Raw genomic sequence first — 23,134 nt, forward strand, 5'->3', positions numbered from 1 at the left:
ATCAAGTTTTTCTGCACATTGAGCATTTTCTGCAGTCGCAAAATCCTTGCACTCCAAATTCTTAACTTCGAGCCAAAACATTTTCGTTTGTATAATGACCAAATTTTATGCCAAAAATTTATTGATCATTTCCTTAATTCGGATGAAAAATTATGAACTAAAATTTACCAACCAAATTTTCTTTAATAATAAATAAAATAATAAATTGTTTGTCTCATAATGTAGTCACTTAAGTGGTAGAAGATTGTGATCTATAACTTAAGTAACAACATCATGAGACAAACGATTGTTTATTTATTATTGTAACCCACTGATTAACAAAACACGTCACGTGGTAAAAAATTAGACAGTGTTTATCAGACAATAACCACTGTCTGATTTTTTAGAAGAGAAAATCCAAAGAAAACATCACGGTTTTAGGTTTTAGAATTTTCAATCCAAACCAAAAACAATTAGTCAGCTAACGTTTATTTTCCTGCAGTCATGCTATGGCTAGCACTGGCTGTGTTTTTCTTTTTAAAGCGTACGTGTTTAAGGAATTAATGAGAGGATTATAGGATAAATAAACCCCTTTCTGGTTTTCTGGTGTATTGATAATGCCCTCAGTTTAAAGATTGTCCTCAAAATGTCACAGTTGCCCCTGAAGCTTTGTTTCTGGGCCAACTGTTTACTTTTTTAGACAATCTTTCAGCCCTGGGCATTATATTTTAATTTTTTTAATATTCCCTAATATACCAGCTGCCTGATGGAGTTTATTTAGTAAAACTATTATATTCTACCAACATGATCAAATTATTATCTTTTTCACAATTTTCCTATCTAAAACATCTTTCAGTTTTGCGGAAAATTTACATTTTGTCTCCAACAATAATTCTTGTAGGAACACGATACTGTATTCATAAACCAATTTCTTGATGAATTTTGTTCAGATTCCAGGACCCCAGGTACACGATACATGAATCCTGCACCTTTCAAGTGTTTGTGTTCATGTACAGTGTTTGGGCTGCCTGTGATCAGATGAAATTGACAGGGAAATGCACTATGACGTTATGTGACATATCAATTTAAAGAATTCAATTGGTCCTACCTTGGTTCTTTATTTTTCATTCCAAAAACAAAACAAAATGCTCATAGATGTACTGTTGTCTAATGATGTCACAGTTCAAATCTCTTTCTCAAATCATTAACAATTCATGAAACAAAAGGAAATCATTACCGTGAAGGCGGTTTGGGAAATGTGATCTAAATTATCATAAATTTTTAGCAAACTTTCTCTTTGAATTTCTCTAAGAATTATTGATGGTTTGAGAAGCTATGTCAAACACTCGAAAGACTTTCATCCGATTTCCAAACACCTCGAAGTTGGTCTAAAAAAAACTCGGCTTGGCCTCGTTTTTTCAAGCCACTTCTTGGGTTTGGAAATCGGATGAAACTCTTCCTTTGTTTGATATATGATTCCAAAAAATTGATTTGCAATAAGTTAGGCTAGCCTAACTTTTCATTCTTTTAAAATAAATTGGCTAAGGAAATCGTAACAAGAAATTTCTTTACACGGCCCACACTAAATTATGCATGCTTACAAATTTTGTTTACAAAAATGCATTCAAAAGCATGACAGCTTTCATAACGTTTTTTGACTTTGAATGCCCTTAACCGTTTCATAACCACGAATTCTAGGTTCAAGAAACAAAAAAGACTTGAATTGAAAACAAAAAACTGTAAGTACCATACGGCCAACCATTTTGAATTCTTCGATTGCTTTTCATCACCGCAACTTAGCATAATATTGCACGTGCTTTTATGTCATCCGAAGCTGTGTATAATTAATTCATTTCGCCATTTCGAAGTTCACTCTTAAAATTGTCAAAATGCTGTTATTTGCCTTTTGTTTCACACTCAATGTTGAGACGACACTCAAATAAACCGAATATTACCGCAGGCTAGCGAACATCAAAATTTAACCAGAAATTTAGGTCTGCTTTCTTTACAATTTAGCACTTTCACACATTAAAATTTTTTTCTGCTTGGATTTTGCGACTAAATGGCGGGATTAGGGGCGGCAAATTTTGCTTTTGGCAGCTTCATAGAAAGAACTACCCTCCACGAGACTTTATGGTGCTCTTTGATTTGCTGTATGACAAGGTGCGGCCGGGGAAATGGTAGACGGCACGCTGAACCGGTCTCGTCCTCCTCCTCTTATGATGAAATGCCGACCTTGCTCTTGAACAGCGACGCTTATTTTTTTCATCCAAGACAGTGGAAGATCTAAAGCCAAACATTGAATTTGGGAAAAATTTTATTTTACCGAATAGCCAAATTATGAAACAAGCATATACCAACCACTTTGAAACTGATTGGCACTTAAACAAAAATTTAGGAATTGTGGTATCCAGGCAAAGTTGGATTGGACTGTAGAGGGCAGGGAAACAAACCCTCACCAGCCTCCATGTTGCCATGTCCACTTGCCGATCATTAAGGAATCTCCCAGTGTCCACATCACCCCTTAGAAATTATGAGATCAGATAAAACTTGACAGGATTTCAAAGTTGGAATATTTAATGAGGACAAAAGAACACAGAACAACTTAGCCCAGAGTGGAAGCAACCCAAAAGGCAAGGGGGTGGGTGGCTAGATATTTTTTTTAATTCATTTTTTTTTTTTTTTACAACTTTGTCATTGATAAACAAAATAAACCTTTTTTCACTGCAAACTTAGTGTGTGTTGTTTTTGTCTGCGACAATAATAGTGAACCAAGCAAAGTTAAGATTACACTAAACCTTTTTGGCCATGTTGCGCGCAAAGACCCGTAAGTGCTTAGCTTTTAGAGTAAAGTGTCCAAAGCTATACATCATCAAAGCTTAAAGAATGATCAAAAGTAAGAAATCAAACTTCTTTAACACAAAAACTGTACCCACTACAAGACCTTAAGTGCAAATTTACTGAGGGTTTTAAACATGAACTACCCACGCGACCACTTCACTCTACTGAACATCTAGTGGTTGCAAAATGTTTAGGAGGTATTGGCCTCTAAAACCGTGTCTGGGATTTTTTGAGTCTGCTTTTGTTTTGAATTTACAAGCTCAGACGCAAAAAAATGGCGGACAGAAATCACAAATCAAACTTCAAGTCACTTTTACTTTATTTTGAAAACAGCTGTCAAAAATACCTGACAGAGTTTTCAAAACAAAGTAAAAGCTACTTGAAGTTTGATTATTGATTTCTGACTGCCATTTTTTGCATTTGAAGTTATAATTTCAAAACTAAAACAAACTCCAAAAATCCCTGACATTGTTTTAGTGGCCAATACCTGCCACATCTTGCAATCACCGGATGTTCAAGTTAAGTGAAATGGTTGTGCAGTTAATTCACATTTATATACCTCAATAAATTTGCACTTAAGGTCCTGTACTTACATTTCTCCATTCTTTTAGCTTTAAAATGATGTACAGCTTTGGATACTTTACTCTAAAGCTGAGCGCTTGCGGGTCTTTGTACGTAACACAGCCAAAAAGGTTTAGTATAACTTTAAGTGTCTATGGCCCATGACTATTTGTTTACTTGACATCTCCACAATGTGTAGACAAGTGTCCCCCTAAATTGAAAGGCTCAGTGCATAACAAATGAAAGCTATACTGAATCGTCAAAAAGCATCAGAATCAGACATGTTTGGGACACTTGCCTGCACATCATAGAAATATTAAGAAAAAGAATAGCCCTAGGACACGAAGACACTTAAAAGCTCTTGGGATGGCTACATAAACATCAATGCTGGACTTATGCTAACAAGAGACATTCTGGCTCCAATTGTTCAAAGAGTGGATAACTTTATCTGTCTAGCAGATAAAATGTACTCCAACTAACACATTTTATCCACTGGATAGCAACTTTTCTGCTTGATAATGTTATCCACTCTTTGAACAACTGTGACTAGGTCTTCATGTCTGATGTAAGCATGTTACAGCCTGCAATGATTACATAACCAGCCCCATTTTAATAAAGAGCAGATTGATAAAATTAATCTTACCAAAAGACAGCCTTACATCAAAATTGATTAATAAAAATCTGTTTTGTCTGTCTTGATCTAAAACTGCCAAGCACTTTGATTTCAGTTGAAATACTTTTGTCTTCATCCAAACAACATTTCCCAGCTGAGGATTTCCACTATTTCTTTTGCCTGTTTCCATGGCAATAGTGTGATCTATACAGAGTCCTTAGATATTTTGCATGTGATAAAGTGATTTCCTGAATTTTTACCACAACAATTGTAAAAAAAAATACTTCATTCAAATTCTCTACACATCCTGCTCATGATTTGATAAGACCTTCACTAATTCTGAATGGATTGCATTTCAAAATTAATGTTAAACTGAATATTGTTGTCATCCAACGAAAGCCTCAATTGAGATAACAAAAGTCCAAATTTTCCAGTATTCTTATTCATTCCCTTATATTATAAAACTACCAATGGTCAATTTGTTTGGGTTCCATGTGTCAACAACTTATACAATCAGAAGACTTCTGAGTTCAAGAAAATTCGCTCACAAGTCCAAGTCATCACCACAATTAATTCTTCCTGGAGTTTATCACTCAGCTTAAATTTTTCCAAAGCTTTTGTCCAACTGAGTCTTTCTGGCATTTTGGTCCCAGAATTGTTGAAAGAACAGCGAGTCAGTTTACTTCTTGTTTATAAGGATTGACAAGTTTGGTTTCATCTTTTGACTTTTTATTAGGGGAGACCTTTGCCAAAAGTGTTTGATTTTTAAGGTCAGGTAGCAGCGAAAAATGCTAAAAAAGAAAGAAATTTTGCAAAGTAAAATATAATCTTTGCTTCATTACCAACAGTCTCTTTGCTTTTGTTGTGGTTTTATCCTGTGAAATGATTTGTGGCAGCATAATAAAAAAATGTACTAGGAATCAATCAATATTTGTTATTTTACATGAGGTCAAAGGTGGACAGTTATAATATTCATTTTAACGGTAGAAGTGAAAAACAAAAAATAATACAACCTGTTCTGGAAAAATTGTTTTGGTCCGTTTGGGTCAAAATATCAATCTGCTCTTTATTAAAATAAACATACATAAGCCAAGTAAAGTTCTGCTTGTCTAGAGTACACCCAAGTTTACTTAAATCCCCCATACGGTTTAAATGTCTTTTTCAATAATATTATTATTTGTATAGTGATTGGCATGATGATGTCATGTTTCTACCATGATTAAATATCCTAAAGTGTGATACAGCTTTGTGATGTGCGTTAAGTTGATTGGTTTAGGTTGACTTCGGCAGAAGACTGTGATGCTATATTTTCAATAATTCCAATGGATGGAAAATCCAGCAATCTTTCTATTAATCCTTCATCATCCATGCAAAACAATCATTGTGCTGTGTCAGCATCTTTTGTTTCTGAGAGTTTACTATCTGTGCATGTAAAGCATCTATGTTGTCTTGAGAAGTAAAACAGTTTTCAGAGTGACAAAGCATATGTTTGTGTAAGTTTAAGTTCTGGAAAATTGTAACGCCACTTTCAAGTAATCAGAGCCTATTGTACAAATTTTTAATGTATGTGAACTTGAAACTTGACTTCCTCTTTTCCCTTTAAAATGCTTGATATTTGTTGGTGAAAAACCTTTTTATTTCTTGTGCCTGCAGTTCAATTGGTGACCTTTATGGAAACTAAGATTGTTGTGAAGAACATCAATTTGGCCATCTTTCAAGTTTCATGCTAAGATGTTTCTTTTTAAATTTGCAATCCAAAAATTAAAGAGTTAGAAAGCATATTCAAACAGTTATTCTGTACTTTTCCTTGAAAGTTGATAATTTTTGGCAGTTCTGGGACATTCAAATCACAGTGGTTGGCAGTATCATTCTTAACTTTTGCATACCAAAATTTTAATAAACGCCTCTACAGCTGAATGTCTTCAGAATTCTAAAATTAAAAACACTAACAAAGAAAAAGTTGATCTTTTGTCTGATGATTGGATGCAGACATGGGACAGCAGAAGTTTAGTTGGAGATATGCAGCTACAAAGAAAGTGTTTGATTACAAATCACCATTCTCACAGCACAAATTAAGCATGAAATATCACAAAACAAAAGTAATGTCAAGTTTTCCCTGTGCCCCCTACAACCTTGCATCCAAGTTGAATGGTCAGTAGACAAATAAATTACAGTCTAGACTGTAAAAACTTTCAGACGAACTGTGTTCCGTAGCTGGGAGATTTACATGTAATCATGCACTTTCTTTGTAAATATAGCTGCATGCCTAAACTAAAAGGAGAAGAGTTGTTAGTATCAAATCCAAACATCACTGTTTGAAATTTTGTTGTTCGTCCATCACTCAGTTGACCAAAACTCAATTCCAATTTATTGTTCAAATAAAAGTTGTCCAACCCATAATACATGTAAATTTATGCAATTTACGCTGCTGAGATAGCATTACAAAATTTGTACTGCAATCTCAATGTGCTTGCACATTTCACAACACTTCTCCTTTTAATGCTTGGTTCACTATTATGACAGAACAAAACAAAAGATTATCTACACTGTCTAGTTGGTCATCACTTGAGCAGTGCACATCTTTCATCATCTCATCATGCCTCTGATCCTGCAATACAAATATGCAGACATTAACAAATCAGGCCCACCAATAACTAAAATTTTACACAATTGTTTTATAGATAGCTAGACAATTTTTTTAGAAAAAAAAAAAAACCAAGGCCTACAAATGCTAGGGTTATGCTCCAAATGCCAAGACTATTCTACTGTCATATTACAGAAGAGTGAAACTCGCACAAGTTGAAATTCCGTACATAAACTCCTTTAACCCCTCAAATGTGTCAATCAAAAAAATCTAATGCAGATTTACGATATGGTCAGGTTACAGCAGTTTTATTTTTCACATGCCCTTGTTTCCAAAAAACGTTAAAAATTAATGCCAACTCTAATGCATTGTTGTTGTATGCCATGCCCATGCTGTTGCCATTCTATCATGCTCTTGGAACAACAAATCACCAGCTGTCCAGTTTCCAAAGCACATCTGTGTCCTTACTTTTCATTAAAAATTAAAAAAAAATTGGCTTATTGCTTCACCATATTTAAAAATATAGATATACATTTTTTAATTTTAATGGGTGCACCTAAATTAACTACTTTTGAGTAATTTTGATCTGAAAATCTTAAAAATTAATGGCCATGGATTGTAAGAGAGTAATGTTTGAAACTGGCATTGGAAAATTATTCATACTCTGGTCTGAAATTGGGTCAGGATTTGTAGAACAGGTGGACCGAACATCCCCTCCCCATCACCAAACATTGCGAGCAGTACCCCCCCCCCCTCCCCCGGAACTTCTCATTGTATCTTCCCTGCGAAACCCCGCGAATATTCAAACTTGGCGCTTACAAAGTTAATTAAGACTTACCCTTAAAAAAAAGGTTACAACTTTCATGTAGGAGTCAATTTATCAAACTCTGTCGTTACGTAGAGCTTTGAACCCGTAAATGACACGTTATTTCAACTTTTAAGAAGACCTACCTTCGCGATGTTTTCCCGCTGAAGCTGAGTCAGGTTGCTTTCAAACACAATCTTAGAACTCCGCAAACACCTGAAAAACGGCAAATGTGGTTTCTTTATCACATTTTGAACGCGTCTAAAACTTAAACCAAAGTAATAACGAAGTAAAAACGCAAAATTTTTCGACAAAAATACCTTCAAATTAGGAGATGTGAAAGCTTGCGGCCACGTTTGGTTTATGGGGCTGCAATGCCTTTTGGGTCAACAAAATTTAACACGTGATGACTCCACGTGGCAAACTCGTGACAAAACTCATTCCCAGGCCAAGTGAGTAGGCTTATTCAGGAGGCAATTATGGCTCCTGATTCAGATTTACCGATAGAATCGGTTCCTCTGCCAACAAATCTGTAAATTACTTTTTTCAAGCAGGTGGACCATCACTACCAGTCTGAGTTTTCTTGAGGCCATCGGAATGGGGGTAGGAGGGGAGGAAGAACCGGCCCAGAATCCTTTATGTGTGGCACTCGATAACAACACTCTGGGAGGTCATTGCATTGAACACCCTGCTAGCAGAGCCTTCTGGATTTTTTCAGATGGGGAGTCAAGAGAGGTTTTGATTACAGGGTGCAATGCAGTTTTATGTATAGACTTCTGGCCATTAATTCAAGGAATAAGACAGACAGCCAATCCGAACTGTCCTTACTAATAATTCCCTCTGATCCACTTTTCCCCCGCCCCTCCCCTCCCTTCCCCACGCCAGAGGAGAGAGCAGACCGCGTGAAATAATGTCGATAATGGTGACTTTGAAGATGAAGATCAGGTTACGCCAAAACGTGATAAACAGGCACTCCTTAATGGAGCCCCAACGACTCGCCATGGATTAAGCAACAAACAAGAATGTAACGAAAGAAGAAAAGTAAGTATGCCGTAATATTGTTTAGTTTCTATTTCTTTTTCAACAAATTATAACATTTATCGAGTCTGCCAATGGCAATATTTACAATGTAGAATAAAACGTTTACTGTTTTCATTTGAAAGTTCTTTTTTATCTCTGTCCGAAAATGTTCTGAGTTTCTTTTAGCTACATATTTATAGTCTTTCGGGATTCACTGCGCATATAAATTACTCTAAGGTTATGTGAACGTTTTCTTTCACATATATTAGTTATTTGTGTATTAATTAGCTTCCAATTTGTCGATAAATCTTGTGTTATTTGAGCCGAACACATTGCAAAAGTTCTCTGATTTTCTCAGAGGGAAGCGTTGCGAGTCCGAGCTTGAGGCTTGGCATGGTGAATGTTTAATAGCTGTAAGTTAAGGCTGTAAAGTAAAATTATCGAAAACGGAAGTACCAGGAGCACTTTTGTGCCGTTAAATATTACCTATATTTCGCCGCTATTTTTAGCGCTCTACAAAGGTGGTTTTAAAGTGTCCGCTAGCATGCATCACAAAATGAATAGATTTGAAAAATGTTTAGTAGTGGATAATAAACAAAAATAGTTGTTTATAGTGTAAATCAGCGTATGTTTTAGCTGATGCCTAAAAATTCTAAAACTTCAATGTTCAATATTAAAAGTACGATAATATTTAGCTTTATTACTCTATTATTTTCACTCCTCGCTGCAAGCCTTAATATGTATTCACTTTCTTGTATTACATCTTTTTCTTTGTAGAAACTGAGTTCTTAGTCATTTTCAGTAATTTAACTTTTCAATTGGGGAAAACAACACCTCTGGAGACTTATCTTTAAAAAATACTTACGGCTTCCTTTAGAAGGTGTTTCAGCTGTGAAATTGGAAAATGATACAGCCGATCTTTAATGAACGTTTGTTTTAGGCTCTTGCTCGTTCGCACCTTGAGGCCGAGCTTCGCATAACAACAACATAACAATTGGCTTAGCGAACCTCATTAAAATCCAACTTAACTCGCACACTTTAACATCTTTACAGTGTAAGTTCTGCGCTGCCAACTCAATCATTTTCAATTGAGTTTTTACTTAAACTAAAATCTGTTTCGACAGGATTTTAGTAAAACTTGGTTACTTTCAGGATTTGAATTACGCTATTGGAATTCAGCCATTCAGGTATCTTAGGTTTTTCAAATTTTTGCACGAACAAAGAAACCTTACCTAATTTGTTATTCCTTTCGCTATCCGGCTCATCACAGCTGAGTACACCTACTTTTCGCATAACAATAATGTTTATTTTTTAGGAAAAACCAATTAACTTTAACGTTCAACATAAATAGAGCTGCTTTGTAAACCATAATCAGTAGTACAAGAAGTAGATACTTGATCGCTTGATCCTGAGCTGTTAGAACTCTTATCGCTGAATAAAACAAGTGGGACATCACTCCTTGTGACAATAGTTTGTGTAAAGTTTGACTTCAACTGAAGTTATTTTAAGCATTTGATAGTGCTTCGTTCTCGCACCTTATTTTGAACCTTCAGTAGGCCGAAAAACCACACTTCTACTATCATCAGCCGCCACTTGCCTACGACACACTGTTACGCGGGTGATACTCAGTTATATCTTGCGTTTCAACCTAATGACAATGCTGTCCAAGACTCCGCAATGAAAGCAATGGAGGCGTGTTTACAGGACATTCTCAATTGGATGATTAGGGACAGACTCATGATCAATGATGACAGAACCGAATTCATGATCATTGGTACGAAGGTGCAATTACGAAAGATCCACCAGAACAGCCTGATCGTGGGTGAATGTGAGGTGTTTCCCAGTGATGAAGCGATACGGAACTTAGGGGTGTGGATAGATAATTCTTTTACTTTGAGCGCTCATATCACAAAGATTTGCAAAGGCGCATTCTACCACCTACATAACATCAGGCGTATCAGAAAAAATTAAACAGGGACTCAACTGAGAAATTAATCCACGCATTTGTAACTAGCAGACTGGACGATTGTAATGGAATTTTATACGGACTACCTAGCAATTTAATATCTAAGCTACAGCATGTCCAAAATGCGGCGGCAAGATTACTATACCGTGCACCTCGGTATTGCCATATAACACCATTGCTACGTGAATTACATTGGCTTCCAGTGAGGTCCAGAATTGACTATAAGATTCAAGCAATCTATGGGACAGCTCCTAAGTATATATCGGATTTAGTAACTTTAAGACCCAATTCTGAATATAGTCTTAGATCTAATGACAAGTTTCTCCTATCGCCACCCATGATCAAGACCTCACCTACACTTGGCGATAGAACATTTATAGCTCTTCCTTATGGCGTCAGAAGCACGTCGAACTTTAGTACTTTTAAACAGAAGCTTAAAACCACACTTTTTATTCAAGCGTACGAATAAAGCTCTGATATATTTTATACACATACGTTAGGTTAGTTAGTTTAATTTATATGTAAATTCGGATTTGATTTTCCTATTGTTATTATTCATTAGTATTATATACAGTTCATATTTGTGAGGTGCATCTGAAAACTGTACAGTTGAATTTGCGCCATATAAAAATAAATATTATTATTATTATTATTATTACTTTGACGGCATTTTCAAATTTTTGCGAATCTCTCAAAATTAAAAATTCGCTGGAACTTTTAAATAGAATTTTTGAAAATAGTTCACCAAAGGGTATTTTTGGACCGAATATGAGCGTTTCGCCAAATTGGTCGTTGACGGCGAATTCTCGATCCTTACAGGCAGCCGCTATAAAGGGACAGTATCACGCTATTTTTAGTAACACATTAAAATCGGAAAGACGCTTTTCGGTTGATAGCAGCCAAGATATAATGACAAAATTCCATTAAAAGACTATCAGACAAAGAAACTATCCACGGATATTTTCGCCGGCAGATGACCAAGATAGAGAGGGGTTCAAATTTGAAAACGTCTGGCGGACGTTTTCAAATTTTGCTGTTGTAACGCACTAAAAATCGCCGGTTGTACTATATTTTGGTTCAACCTTTCGTCTTAGAATCACTATTAATATTTCTTTAAATTAGCGATTAAGAAATTAATTAACAGTGTTCAAAGTTTAAATTTAGTGAATTTTGGCCAAATATCATGATATCTCCCATCGATCTCCATGATACTGCCCCTTTAAGGCTTCAGTAAGAAGTGAATATAATAGAGTAAAATAAGCTAAATATTATCATACTTCTAAAACTGAACATTGAAGTTTTAGAATTTCTAGGAATGAGCCAAAATTTTTATTTACAATTTGATCGCATTCGCGGGGTTTTCCCAGGGTGAAAAAGATCGTGCAGAAAACCTGGTAACTAATTTGCAAAGACTAGGTTTTCCATGTCACAAATTCAAGATGGCGGAGTTGAGGAAGCGAGGTGCGGGTAGTTCTTCCCCTTTCGTGCAAGACTGTGGAGGGAACACCTGTTGCCCTTCAGTAGCCTCAGACTCAAAGAAGAGAGGATCGTCAACCTGGATCTTCTTTTTGGTTTTGGTTTTCCTCATTTCTTCTCTCTTCATCAGCTTTAAAGCATCGCGCGCTTTACCCGCGCCCAAAACATCTGGCGGGAGTGCAACAAGCGATTTTGTGGAAGAAAGAGCAAGAAAGCACCTTGAAACAATCACATCTTTTGGTCCACGACCCGCTGGAAGCTACGCAAACGAAATTCAAGCAGTGAACTACATCACTGAAGCTTTGCAAAAAATCAAAGCCTCTGCGAGAGAAGATATCATCATTGAAATTGACATTCAAAAGCCATCTGGAAGTTTTGATCTGGGGTTTTTAGCGGGTTTCACGAGCATTTATCGCAAGATTACAAATGTTCTCGTCAGAATATCGCCGAAAGACAGCTATCCGCCAAAAAATACAGTTCTTATGAACGGTCACTTTGACAGTGTCCCTGGCTCACCTGGAGCGAGCGATGATGCTGTGAGTTGCGCAGTCATGTTAGAAATCATAAGGTGCCTAGCCCAGACTAGGAACTTTAATTTTGTTCACGGGGTTGTGTTCAATTTTAATGGCGCAGAAGAGAATATTTTGCAAGCAAGTCATGGGTTTATCACGCAGCACAAATGGGTGGAAACTATAAGAGCCTTCGTGAATCTCGAAGCAGTTGGAGCAGGTACATTTCCAGCCTTTCGTTGCAATAATTATTGTATAATATGTATTCAAGAAGACTAGAAATTAAGTACTCAGTAAAAAATGAAGCCAGATGGGTCAGCAGTGTTGGCGCATGGCTCTCTTTAGCAGAAAGCAGCTGAGAGCATTGCAGTATACTTTCCCGGAAGGGGGGGGGGGGGGGTGGGGTACTCCCATATATTCGCTATATAGGTACGTGCCGTGGAATAGGTTATGGTTTTTGAGGTTCTCGGTCCTTACATAGGGTATCATTTTTTACCCTTTTGCTATGGTATTCCTGGTGTGGTCCTTAGATAGGGTAGCTAAATTGTATTATCTGATAATGGAGTGTGAGATTTTTTTAAAAAGGGTATCAGTTTTCGCCTTCGTAGTCCTTAAATAGGGTTAGGGTTCAAGAAACTTCGCGGCTCACCCCTACACAAAATTCCCTGGTATACTTTTCCCTGGACAAGTCCATGGGTGAGGTGAGGGAGGGGAAGAGGGAGATGGAAAATGACCATGGAAAATTCACTATCCTTATATTTTGTGGGGTCTAAAAATGGAGGGATGTCCATCCCTCCAGCATACAAGCCATATTGTGTCTCACGAGTATAGGGAAGGGGAGAGGGATGGAAGGAGTGAGATGGAGAAGGTGAGCTTTTAACAAAAGAATTATCAAATCTGGATCTACTGCATACTAAATTGTCCGCTGGATATCTGCTCTCTGGACAAACGTGTCTGATTAAAGCCAAAACTTCAATGTGCTATACATTGTGCGTCTGTGACTCGATCAAGAAGTATTACATTCTTAATCTTAAAATTTGTTTCACATTTTTGGATTTTGTTTGATGTTCTGCTCAAATTTTAATAGGTGGAAAGGAGATAGTGTTTCAGACAGGCCCTGAGCATCCGTGGTTAGTAAAGACGTATTCTGAGGTAGTGCCACACCCTTGGGCACAGGTCTTTGGTCAAGATCTCTTTCAGAGTGGGCTCATTCCCGGTGACACTGACTTCAGGATCTATAGGGACTATGGTAAAATACCAGGTAAATTATTATTTAATTAATAATATCCTTAAAGGACTGTGTGTGTTATTGACCTATAGTGCATGTGGTAGTTAATTCCTCCAAGAAGTAATATATCAAACACGAGAAAGCGTGTTTCATCAGATATCCAAACACAGAAGTAGGTTGAAAAAATGAGGCGCAGCCGAGTTTTCTTAAACGACTTCAAATGTTTGGATATCTGATAAAACACACTTTCGAGTGTTTGATATGGCTTCTCAAATGAGCAATAATTCTTGGAGAAATTCAAGGCTAAAGTTGGGAAAATTTTATGGTAATTAGGATCGGTCATGGTAGTGATTTTCTTTGTTTTCTCTTCATGAATTATTAATGAGTTTGAGAAACATAGTTCCGATGTTTTATTTGCTGCTTTGCACTTCGTTTAGCGGGAACAACAGAAATGTTACCCATGATGATAGGTTTTCATTGCAGATGAAGCACAGAGCAAGGCATAAAACATTGGGGCAATGTTTCACTTATGGAATTAAAGGCGATATGCCAAAATCTGTTGAATCTGAGCTAAAACAAACAACACTTTAGGTTGGTTATACACCAACCCCTTTAATTAATAATAATATTAAAGTTCAATGGAGGCCTTAAAGCTACATTGTACTGTTGGGGTAAAAAGTTATTAAAAATCCAAGCTTTCGCCGATCAACGGCATCATCAGCGGCGAAAGCTTGGAATTTTAATAACATTTTACCCGAACACTAGCTTAAGGCCTCACTTGAACTTTAATATTATTATTCTAAAATGCTGCTGAAGGTTACCTCCAATTAATACTGAAATAAGAAACAGGATGGGAAATTATTGCTCATTAACTAGTGTTCTCTTGAGTGATCATTTTCACTCCAAATGTAACATGAAATATACACACACTCACAGCTTTCAACCATGTTGCAGAAAGGTGACAGCATAAATTTTATCCTCACAGACTAGAGAAAAGTCCTGCTCAGTGGCTTTAATTTGAATGATCACATTTTAAGATTCCATCCTTCTTGTAAGACTGAAAAGCTAGAAAGACCTTCAATGAACTCTTTGTTACATGTATTTCTAGGAATGGATCTTGCATACACTGCCAATGGTTATGTATACCACACAAACTATGACACGCCTAGAGCTGTGACTGCGGGTTCCATCCAGCGAGCTGGAGACAACATTCTTGCACTTGTAAAGGGTATTGTGAACTCACCATTTCTGGCCAACCCTGGAGAGTATCGCCATGGTGCTATGGTATTCTTCGACTTCCTTGGTGTATTTATGGTTTATTATCCAGAACGAATTGGTCTTGTGATAAATGTGGTGACTGTTTTCGTGGTATACCTTTGTGTCATCAAGAAATTTATTGGGTTTCCAGAAGGTAAGGCTGTTTTGGGGAGTATCCATTATTGGGGACACCCTGGCTTCGTCCACAGCCCCACTACCCTCATTGTTCTAACACATGCATACCAATTCTCCCTGATATAATAATAATAATGCTTTGTTTGTTTATAGTGGAAAATGCACTTAGCTACCCAAAGCTAGTTTACAGGCATTCCACTCAGAAATAATGGGAAACAAATAACGGGAAACACTAGAGGTGAATCTCCCAGCAGTTTCCTGTACACTCCCAGGTGATATGACCAAATAAAACCTCACAGATAAAAGCCACTTTAAGCCCCTGTTACAAGTTGAATCTTTTAGCTGAAACTTTTGTGCAACGGCGAACGGGACCAATTTCATGAAGTGGTGTTACACGGTGAAACTCTTGTTTTTTCACCACTGCGACCGTTGAGAGCCGTTGCAGAAGTAGGAAGCGGTTCTACTTGCTGTGAAACTTGTCTTGCCGTTGCACACAAGTTTCAGCGAACAGTTTCAATGTGTAGCGGCGGCTTTAGTCGTCAGTTTTTTGAAAACCCAGGAAATAGAGACTCTCGGAATCGTTCAGGGGAGTTGCTTTCAATTAGCAGTTGTCCAAATAATTATTATTATGTTAAGCCAGTGCTTTTTATTTTATTTTTTAGCACACTTCTCATCATCCTTGACTGATCTTTTCACCTCTCTACTCACCCTTGTGTTATCGTGGCTGGTTGGTATAGCGTTTCCTGCAGTCTTGTCCTTACTTCTGACATACACAGGGCACTCACTTACTTGGTATTGTCGGCCATACCTACTTGTGCCACTGTTTGGTGCCCCAGCTTTGTTTGGCATTGGATTTGTGCACTATATTGCAAGAAGGTCACTTGTGTCCAAGGTGTGTTGATGAAATACAGTATAATAAGGTAAACCATCTTTTATCCCCACCCCCCACCCTCCCCCACCCCTGCAAACAAAAAAGAAGAAACAAAATCAGAAAGACAAAAATCAAGAGACAGTCCAAGGCTGTTAGAAACCCTTTGCGACACTGTCCAGAAACCAAGCTACGGTAGTTAACCTTCATTTGACAGGTCCAGCTCACTTTAGGATTTTATCCACAGAATCAAAAGTTAGAGCCACCTTGTACAGCATAATTAATTGCACCACAGCTAGGTACAAAAACTTATGGTTTGAACTCATTTAACTTTTCGGCCACAAAGTACTGGAATTCCTTACCGGACAAGCTTAGAACTGCCTGACTGTGCCAAATGACTTCATGAGAGCAATATGACAATGTAATTTTAATTGAAAAGTGGTTTTCTCAACCGATTAGAATGATTTTTGTATTTGAATCTTAATACGGACTTCATTTTCTTTAGGATAAAGTTTAGTTTTGTTTTTGGTTTAGTTTTATCTTTTCTCTCGAAGAAACTAGGCAGCTTATCTTAGCTATTTAAAAATTTGATTTGAAATAGAGGTTTATGCATGTATGTGTGCAAGTACTGGTCATGATCAACAGCTGGAATGGTTAATGGACTGTAAAGATTTATAAATGATTTCATCCACACTCTAAAGAGTCCAAATTTGTTAATTTGTTTAAATATTAACTTAAGTCTTTATGTTTATTTTGCAGAGAAGATCTGTTCTAGAAAAGCAAGTAAAAGCATCAAGAGAAACAGAAACATTTTATGCTGCTTTATTAGTTTGGACAATATTCTTGTCAATTTTAACTTTCAATCGCCTGGCTTTGGCACATGTTCCTCTGATTCTTGTGATCTTTCCATTAATAGTGAGAGTATTTGTATGGGAGAATTTCTTTACGACAAAGGCAGTTGATCAAAATCTGGGCAAATTTGTGTTCATGTACCTCCTTGCTACTATAATCCCTGTACAGTTCTGTATACAATTGACAGTGGCAGTGTTTGATATATTTGTGCCAGTTATGAGCCGTGCTGGAAGCCGGATGCCTCCTGATGTCATCATGGCAGTGATGTGTGCTTTTGTGGTTGTGGTCATGACATCTTATCTGGTAAATAGATATCTAAACTAGTAATAATCAAAGATTACCGAGAGCATTTGATGATCTTGATTCCAGTCTCTTTAGCAATTTGGTGATGTCATCCACCCCTGCAAAAATCTGCAGGGGATGCTAGATATGCATCCCAAGGTCCATTCATTCAATCAACCTTGTCCCAGACAATCTCAACTCCAATCTGTATTACGAGTGTGTTCTTTCTACGTCAAAGGCAACTACAGTACCACATGTGTGCATAATATTATTGCAGGGTTTTATCTCGGGGTGGGGTGGGAGGTATAATTTCTGTGGAATATTTGGTGGGGGTAACTGTGTCTCTTAAAATCTAATCAGGATAAGTCAAATGGACTCACGTGTGAGCTTACGGCCGTTCTCTCAGCGCTTATATAAACATCCTTGAATTGCTTTTTGGATGACAGTTGTGGAAAGTTTTAAAACAAGAGCTGTCCTTATTCAAGCCCCACTACATTGAGTGGATAAAGGCCCACCAAGTGACGTTCAGCTAATAATTTTCCTTTTTCTTTACTCTAGGTCAGTACATTGTACCTCATGGGGGACCTCAAAGTTCCAGCGGCATTTTTAGCCCTTGTCTCTATCCTTGCCCTTTTAATATCTCTCTCAGGGATTTCATTTCCTTATTCAGCTGCCAATCAGTGCCCTAAAAGGGTTTTCTTCCTGGTAAATATTTTAATTAATAATTTTAATATAGCAAAATGAGTACCTTTTGCAAGTGTGGAGGCTGCATGGGAGTATAATAGGAGCCACAAGTGTGGCACTACAATCCTGGTCTCAAGGGGATTGATAGTCTGTGAGCTGGTTGTTAACTCAATGTTTTCATAATTATGAATGGTCTGGTGGAAATGGGCATAAGTGATGATTTGGCTTTGGAATCTAAATTTCCCCAAATTCATTCTAGTTTCGCATGCATACAGACTGGTTCTTGAGTCAGAAACTTAGTGCCATTAATATTAACTTGACGTTGTTAAACTAATACAAGTATTGACACATACATCTCGCAACACATGGTCTGATTAAGTAACTCTGATTTCTTAAGGATGGTGTCTTCTAATTCAAAGGTATTTTTGGACAGTTAACGACAATGAAAGGGAAAGAAGATCTTTTTAAACAAGCCAGGGCTAATTTGGAATATCCCACATATTTTGCAGACTGAGATAATCAAGTTTCAAATAGGAAAAAAATCATACATTGTTATGTAACTAACTCAAAGCTTATTAGAATATTATTGTTGTTGCTTATATATCAATAATTATCTCTGAAAATGCTTGGTTGCCCCCAAGTTTTTTTTTTCTTTGTAATATTTATTTTCAATAGCCCATGAGTGTGTAAGATCTTGTTTTTCTACATAGTCATAAAATTAATTGTACATATACCTTTATTAGGAGGCACCGTACCGTCATATTTGCCCAACAAGCTTAATACAACTTAAGCCAAAAAAGTGAACCAACTATTAAGTGGGATGCTGGAATGACTTCCTTTCTTCTCTGTTTAAAGCAAAACAAATGTTCTAAGTAAATTGAACATGACAACAAGCCTACAGACTAAATTAATCCATATAATCATTGATTGATTGTATGAATAAAGTATTTAACAATTATTCCACGAACACGCGTTGGATGTGAGATGATAGATAGCCAATGAGACACGTAGCGCCGAGTTGGCTATAATCATCTCATATCCAACAAGCGTGAGTAGAATAATTGTTTTATTAAAAACAATCATTAAAGAAATATTGCTAGATTTTGCTGATTTCGCTTTGCAAGAACAATTACAAGACAACTTAATGGTCTGTGTTTCTCGGGCATAGTATAATGCCTCACATAGCATGGCCGCTAAGCCAATCAAATCACTCGAATTGCATTATACAACGATCCAGTTTTTAGAAATTATTTATTATCATTTATGACCACTTTGTCCAATAAAATGTTGCCTCTGCCCTAGCATACATCAAGAGAATTTCACAACAATGAAGGCCAAGTTGTCTTTGAGGATGCTGGTGTCTGGATCACCCCACTGGATTATTTAGGAATCAAACCATTCGCTGATGTCCCTATATTTAGAAATGCTTCATTTGCACCTCAGTATGGAGTCTATGGAGGATTTCCATATTATATGCCTTTCAGGCATATAATGCGGTATGTTGTTAGAGAGTATAATCCACTTAAATTCGAGTTTTGTGACTACACTCAGTGCTGATTAACTGATGATACAATGAATGAATGTACATGAACTTAACTCCTTATTAGCCCCATAACAGTAACCAACATCAAATAATAATATTGCTTCTTATTTACATTAATGCCTATGTCGTAAATGGAAGTTGGGTGCCCAGGAGGCAGGGGGCTGGTACCCCTCCGCCATGAGCCCCGCCAGCAACCCAGCCCGAACCCTAGCACCCGTCACACTGAGACTAGAAGCTCAGTGGAAAAATAATAAGTAAATAAGACACAGAACTGACCCTACCCCTAACCATGCCACACCACCAGGGAGCAAACTTGCTCCAAGTTGTTAACTAAGTTAAATTACATTTAACCCTATACATCTGTATCACTTCTTGATCTGTTATACACTCAGGTTTGGCCATGAGAAGAATGAAAATGAGCACCAAAGATATTATGTAATTATCTGCACTTGTGCCATTAGAGAAATATCGCCAAAACAGTAGGAAGAATCTGTATGATGGTATCAGGGTTACTTTTCTGAGACAATCAGACAAACACAACAATAAGATTGAAGAGCTGCTCAAGAGCATATTAACCAACCCAAATGACTTTTCAGATAGCTTTTTCTTGTTTTAGCTCAGATTCACCAGATTCAGGAAGCATTACATCAATGTTTTATCGGCTGCTTTGTGCTTTGTTTGCAATAAAAAGCTATGATAATCGTAATGGGCAAGACTTATGTTTTTATCAAAAAATTAAGCACAAAGCTTCTCCAAGAATGATAAGTTGGAAAGGAATAATAATTTTATTTATTTAACTTTCCTTTAGGAACTCTTGGTATCTTCCTGGCCCTCCACCGCAAGTTGCATCACCACCACTAGAAGTCAAACTACTCTCTAGAGAATACCGTAACGACCTCTACATTTTTACATTTTCAATATCAGGTACGTGTGCTGTGGCAAATTGTAGGATGCTAGCTAATTTATTCACTTATCAGAGTAAGGCCTGGGAGGGGACATTTCCTGCCCCCCCCCCCTCCCCCTCAGCCTCCTTCAAATACGCAAACTAAATTTATTATTCAGCGCTCGCCCATGAAAAATGCCTGCACTGCAGGCTAGGGAGGGGAGGGGAGGGGAGGGGAGGGGGACCCTGGACAGATGTGGGGCATTCAAACTAACTTGAGGATTTAACTGTAAAATTTATGACCAGTATTCTTCAAAAAGTGAAATGCTTCACATTTACCCAAAGACCCTCTTTCACCTTAGATTGGACACTGATCAATAAAATGTAGGTGCAAAATAATTATTAATTATTACAACTCTTCACATTTTATTCAAAACTGGAGCAAACCAAACAAACAGAATGTGGACAAAGTTCTCTTTAGTACTTCAAGTTGGTTGGAGGAGGAGGAAAGCAGCATAATTAAAAAGAATTTATCCATTATGTTGTATCTCATTAAAGGTCCCGATCACATGACTGTGTATCTCTCTCCTGCAAGTGGGGTATATCTGGTAAGGTCGTCTCTGGGATCACTGTACCCCATTCAAGACGAAGATGGCGGAGACCGGCTGACATACTTCATCTACTATTCTCATGGCACTGATGTTGGACCATGGGAGTTCACGCTTTATGTAGCAGTGAGTATGCAGTTAGGGCTGTGATATTTCACCTGCAGTCTCATCTTTAACCGACTTTTTTTGCACAAGAACTTTCTCTTATGCAATGAAAGGCTAGTCCCTTTGTAGACCTCACCAAGTTATCTTTAGATAGACACTCTAATTTCACCATAATGTTCAATAATTTTTGCTCCCTTGCAGAATAGTACAGCTCAGTCAACTTGTAGACTCGCATGCATCCAAGGAGAGTATGCCATAAGCTTAAACATGCATTTGTCCATTTAGGGGTATGGATTGTTGGTCAACTTGAAACATGTTATGGCCAAGTTGTTGTTAGTATTCTCTAACTATAAGGCAGACTTGCAATTTGATTGGCTATGTAAGAGTGGTCTAATTTTCAATAGACTGTCCTTGGAGTGTATACAAGGAAAATTGCAAACCTAGAGAGAAATGAACCACTTTTGCTGAATACACATATTGGAATTAAAACTGAATAATAATTGCATGTTGAGAGTTTGCTCCATGTTTCTATCAAATTTGAACTACCAGCTGATTTAATTTTATTATTTAAACAAATATTTATACAGGAGATGTCCAATTCACAAGATCCGAGTTAAATAGAAACCTCAAGTTTCAAGTTATCTATTTTTAGGAAAAAATTTCTTATCTATTTTTTTTTTCACCATTCTAGACTGAGAAAGAAATGCCAGCTAAGAGCAACCTGTTGGATTTTGCAGTGGCAGGTCAATACATTCACGGAAAGGATTCATCTTCACCATTGCTTAAAGAAGTTAAACAGGCCACCCCTGACTGGATTTGTGGTTACTCTTGGGTCGTCTCTTACAAGAGCTGGTCATTTACTACATAGCTTATTCTAGACAATATGAAGTGAACATTAAAAATAAATCTTTTAATTTTAGTAGCTCTTGGGATGGTTAACTAGGGTGTGTTTTAGAATTTGGCTTCTGAGGACCAATTGCAGTTTCTTTGGTGTTGTTAGAGAGCACATTTTTCACAAAAATGGACCCAAGATGATAAGCTTGTAATACTGAAATAATAATAATAATAATTCATGATAAATTCATATCATTATAATAATCATAAACCCATCACTCCTCTTCGCATCCGTCTATTTGGCTCGTGTTTTTTTTTTTTTGCCAGAGCCCAAGCTTCAGCCCATTATGATGATCCCATCTTATCCATGTCTTCCACAATGGTTTGCTTCCATGTTTTTCTTGGCCTGCCTCTTTTTTCATCTTCCTTTCGGTGTCCAGATCATATCCTGTCCAGAAATTCTGTCCCTGTCCCTGTCCCATTCTCCATAGATGACCAAAACGTAGGAGTCATTTTGTCCTCAGAAGACAAGTCCTCTTATCCTGTCTAGTTCGGTTTTGAATCTCTAAAGTTGTGATGTAAAATTAATGTTTTGAGAAATGGCCTGGAACTTTTCACTAGTTACTTTCAATTGATAGCAAATCAAATCAATTTTGTAGCATACTGTTAAAGTAGCGTTCTTCAGGTATATGGTGCAGAATAATAATATAAATGTGTACTGCATTGGTGCACTTCTTCAAATTTCATGTGCCAATGCTTGTTATTACAGGAATCTCTAGAATAAACCCTGGTTATAACTACCGCCATAAGAAATATATTAATATATGGGTTGTAATGAATATATATACAGATTATAAATATTATCCAATGTTTTCTTGTTAACTTTGTATGACATAGATATTGCCAGTAGGTTATTTTTCTCAGCTAGATAATCAGATGAACTTATAAGCACATTTTTGGTGACTGTTAAAAATTAATGATCTCCAAAGGCAACAGGCAAAAAAAAAATTATTTCGGGAAACTATGAACTTTGCATTAAAGATTGAAAGAGATCAAGTTGTAATCAGAAGGGTTTTATTTAACATTTTACTATTTACAAGTTGTGTTTAGTTAACAGAACTGTATGAATTGCACTGATTAGAAACAAACCTCGTTCCCAAGGGAACGGAAGAGGGGAGACCCTTGGAATGAGGCTGACATAAACTGAAGTGTTGGTTTAGATGACATCTTGACACAGGTTGCAGTAAACAAGTATTGGTTATCAACCAACGTCTTACCAGGAGTGTTTGCCATTTGCAAAAAAAAAATCGAAAGTTTTGGTTGGAAATCAAATTAATGCTGCACAAAATTTTGGGAAATCCCCTCTGGAATTCTCAGGCTACCTCTAGAGGTATTCCTCTTTTCCCTTTCAAAATGGATTCATCATTGCTATTTCTCCGATTTTCAATCTCCTCTCAAGGAGAATTGTGCGACACTGTAAACGGAAAGTGCCATCACTTTT

At 37.0% G+C, this 23,134-nt stretch overlaps 1 protein-coding gene and 1 long non-coding RNA gene across 3 annotated transcripts; one reads left to right on the forward strand and one right to left on the reverse strand.

Annotated features, from left to right (window-relative positions):
* Nucleotides 1-3,417: 3,417 nt before the first annotated feature.
* LOC146468566 (uncharacterized) lies at nucleotides 3,418-7,741 on the reverse strand. Its single transcript, XR_014867441.1, has 3 exons — nucleotides 7,704-7,741; nucleotides 7,530-7,599; nucleotides 3,418-6,602 (listed from the first exon to the last, which is right to left on the reverse strand). It is a non-coding gene; the product is annotated as an uncharacterized LOC146468566 (long non-coding RNA).
* A 4,035-nt stretch (nucleotides 7,742-11,776) lies between these two features.
* LOC146468567 (endoplasmic reticulum metallopeptidase 1-like) lies at nucleotides 11,777-23,065 on the forward strand. 2 transcript variants are annotated; one of them, XR_014867435.1, is made up of 11 exons: nucleotides 11,777-12,574; nucleotides 13,442-13,615; nucleotides 14,691-14,993; nucleotides 15,637-15,866; nucleotides 16,602-16,997; nucleotides 17,535-17,681; nucleotides 18,963-19,156; nucleotides 20,012-20,127; nucleotides 20,645-20,820; nucleotides 21,491-22,253; nucleotides 22,306-23,065. XR_014867435.1 is itself a non-coding variant. In XM_085124296.1 (10 exons), exons 1-10 carry the CDS (start codon nucleotides 11,809-11,811, stop codon nucleotides 21,665-21,667), a joined length of 2,679 nt encoding a protein of 892 aa, XP_084980422.1. In that variant the 5' UTR covers nucleotides 11,777-11,808; the 3' UTR covers nucleotides 21,668-23,065. The 2 variants fall into 2 exon arrangements, 1 of the variants encoding a protein (XP_084980422.1); XM_085124296.1 differs by having other exon boundaries at nucleotides 21,491-23,065.
* The last annotated feature ends 69 nt before the right edge of the window (nucleotides 23,066-23,134 follow it).

The sequence above is a fragment of the Pavona decussata genome, unplaced genomic scaffold (genome assembly GCF_977016875.1).
Source record: "Pavona decussata unplaced genomic scaffold, jaPavDecu1.1 SCAFFOLD_130, whole genome shotgun sequence".
In the NCBI taxonomy this organism is placed as follows: domain Eukaryota; kingdom Metazoa; phylum Cnidaria; class Anthozoa; order Scleractinia; family Agariciidae; genus Pavona; species Pavona decussata.

Coding starts and splice junctions, on each gene's coding strand:
- LOC146468567 (XM_085124296.1), top strand. CDS start 11,809: ATGGCGGAGTTGAGGAAGCGAGGTGCGGGTAGTTCTTCCCCTTTCGTG. Junction 15,867..16,601: donor GAAGGTCACTTGTGTCCAAG/GTGTGTTGATGA, acceptor TTTATTTTGCAG/AGAAGATCTGTTCTAGAAAA. Junction 19,157..20,011: donor CCTTTCAGGCATATAATGCG/GTATGTTGTTAG, acceptor ACTTTCCTTTAG/GAACTCTTGGTATCTTCCTG.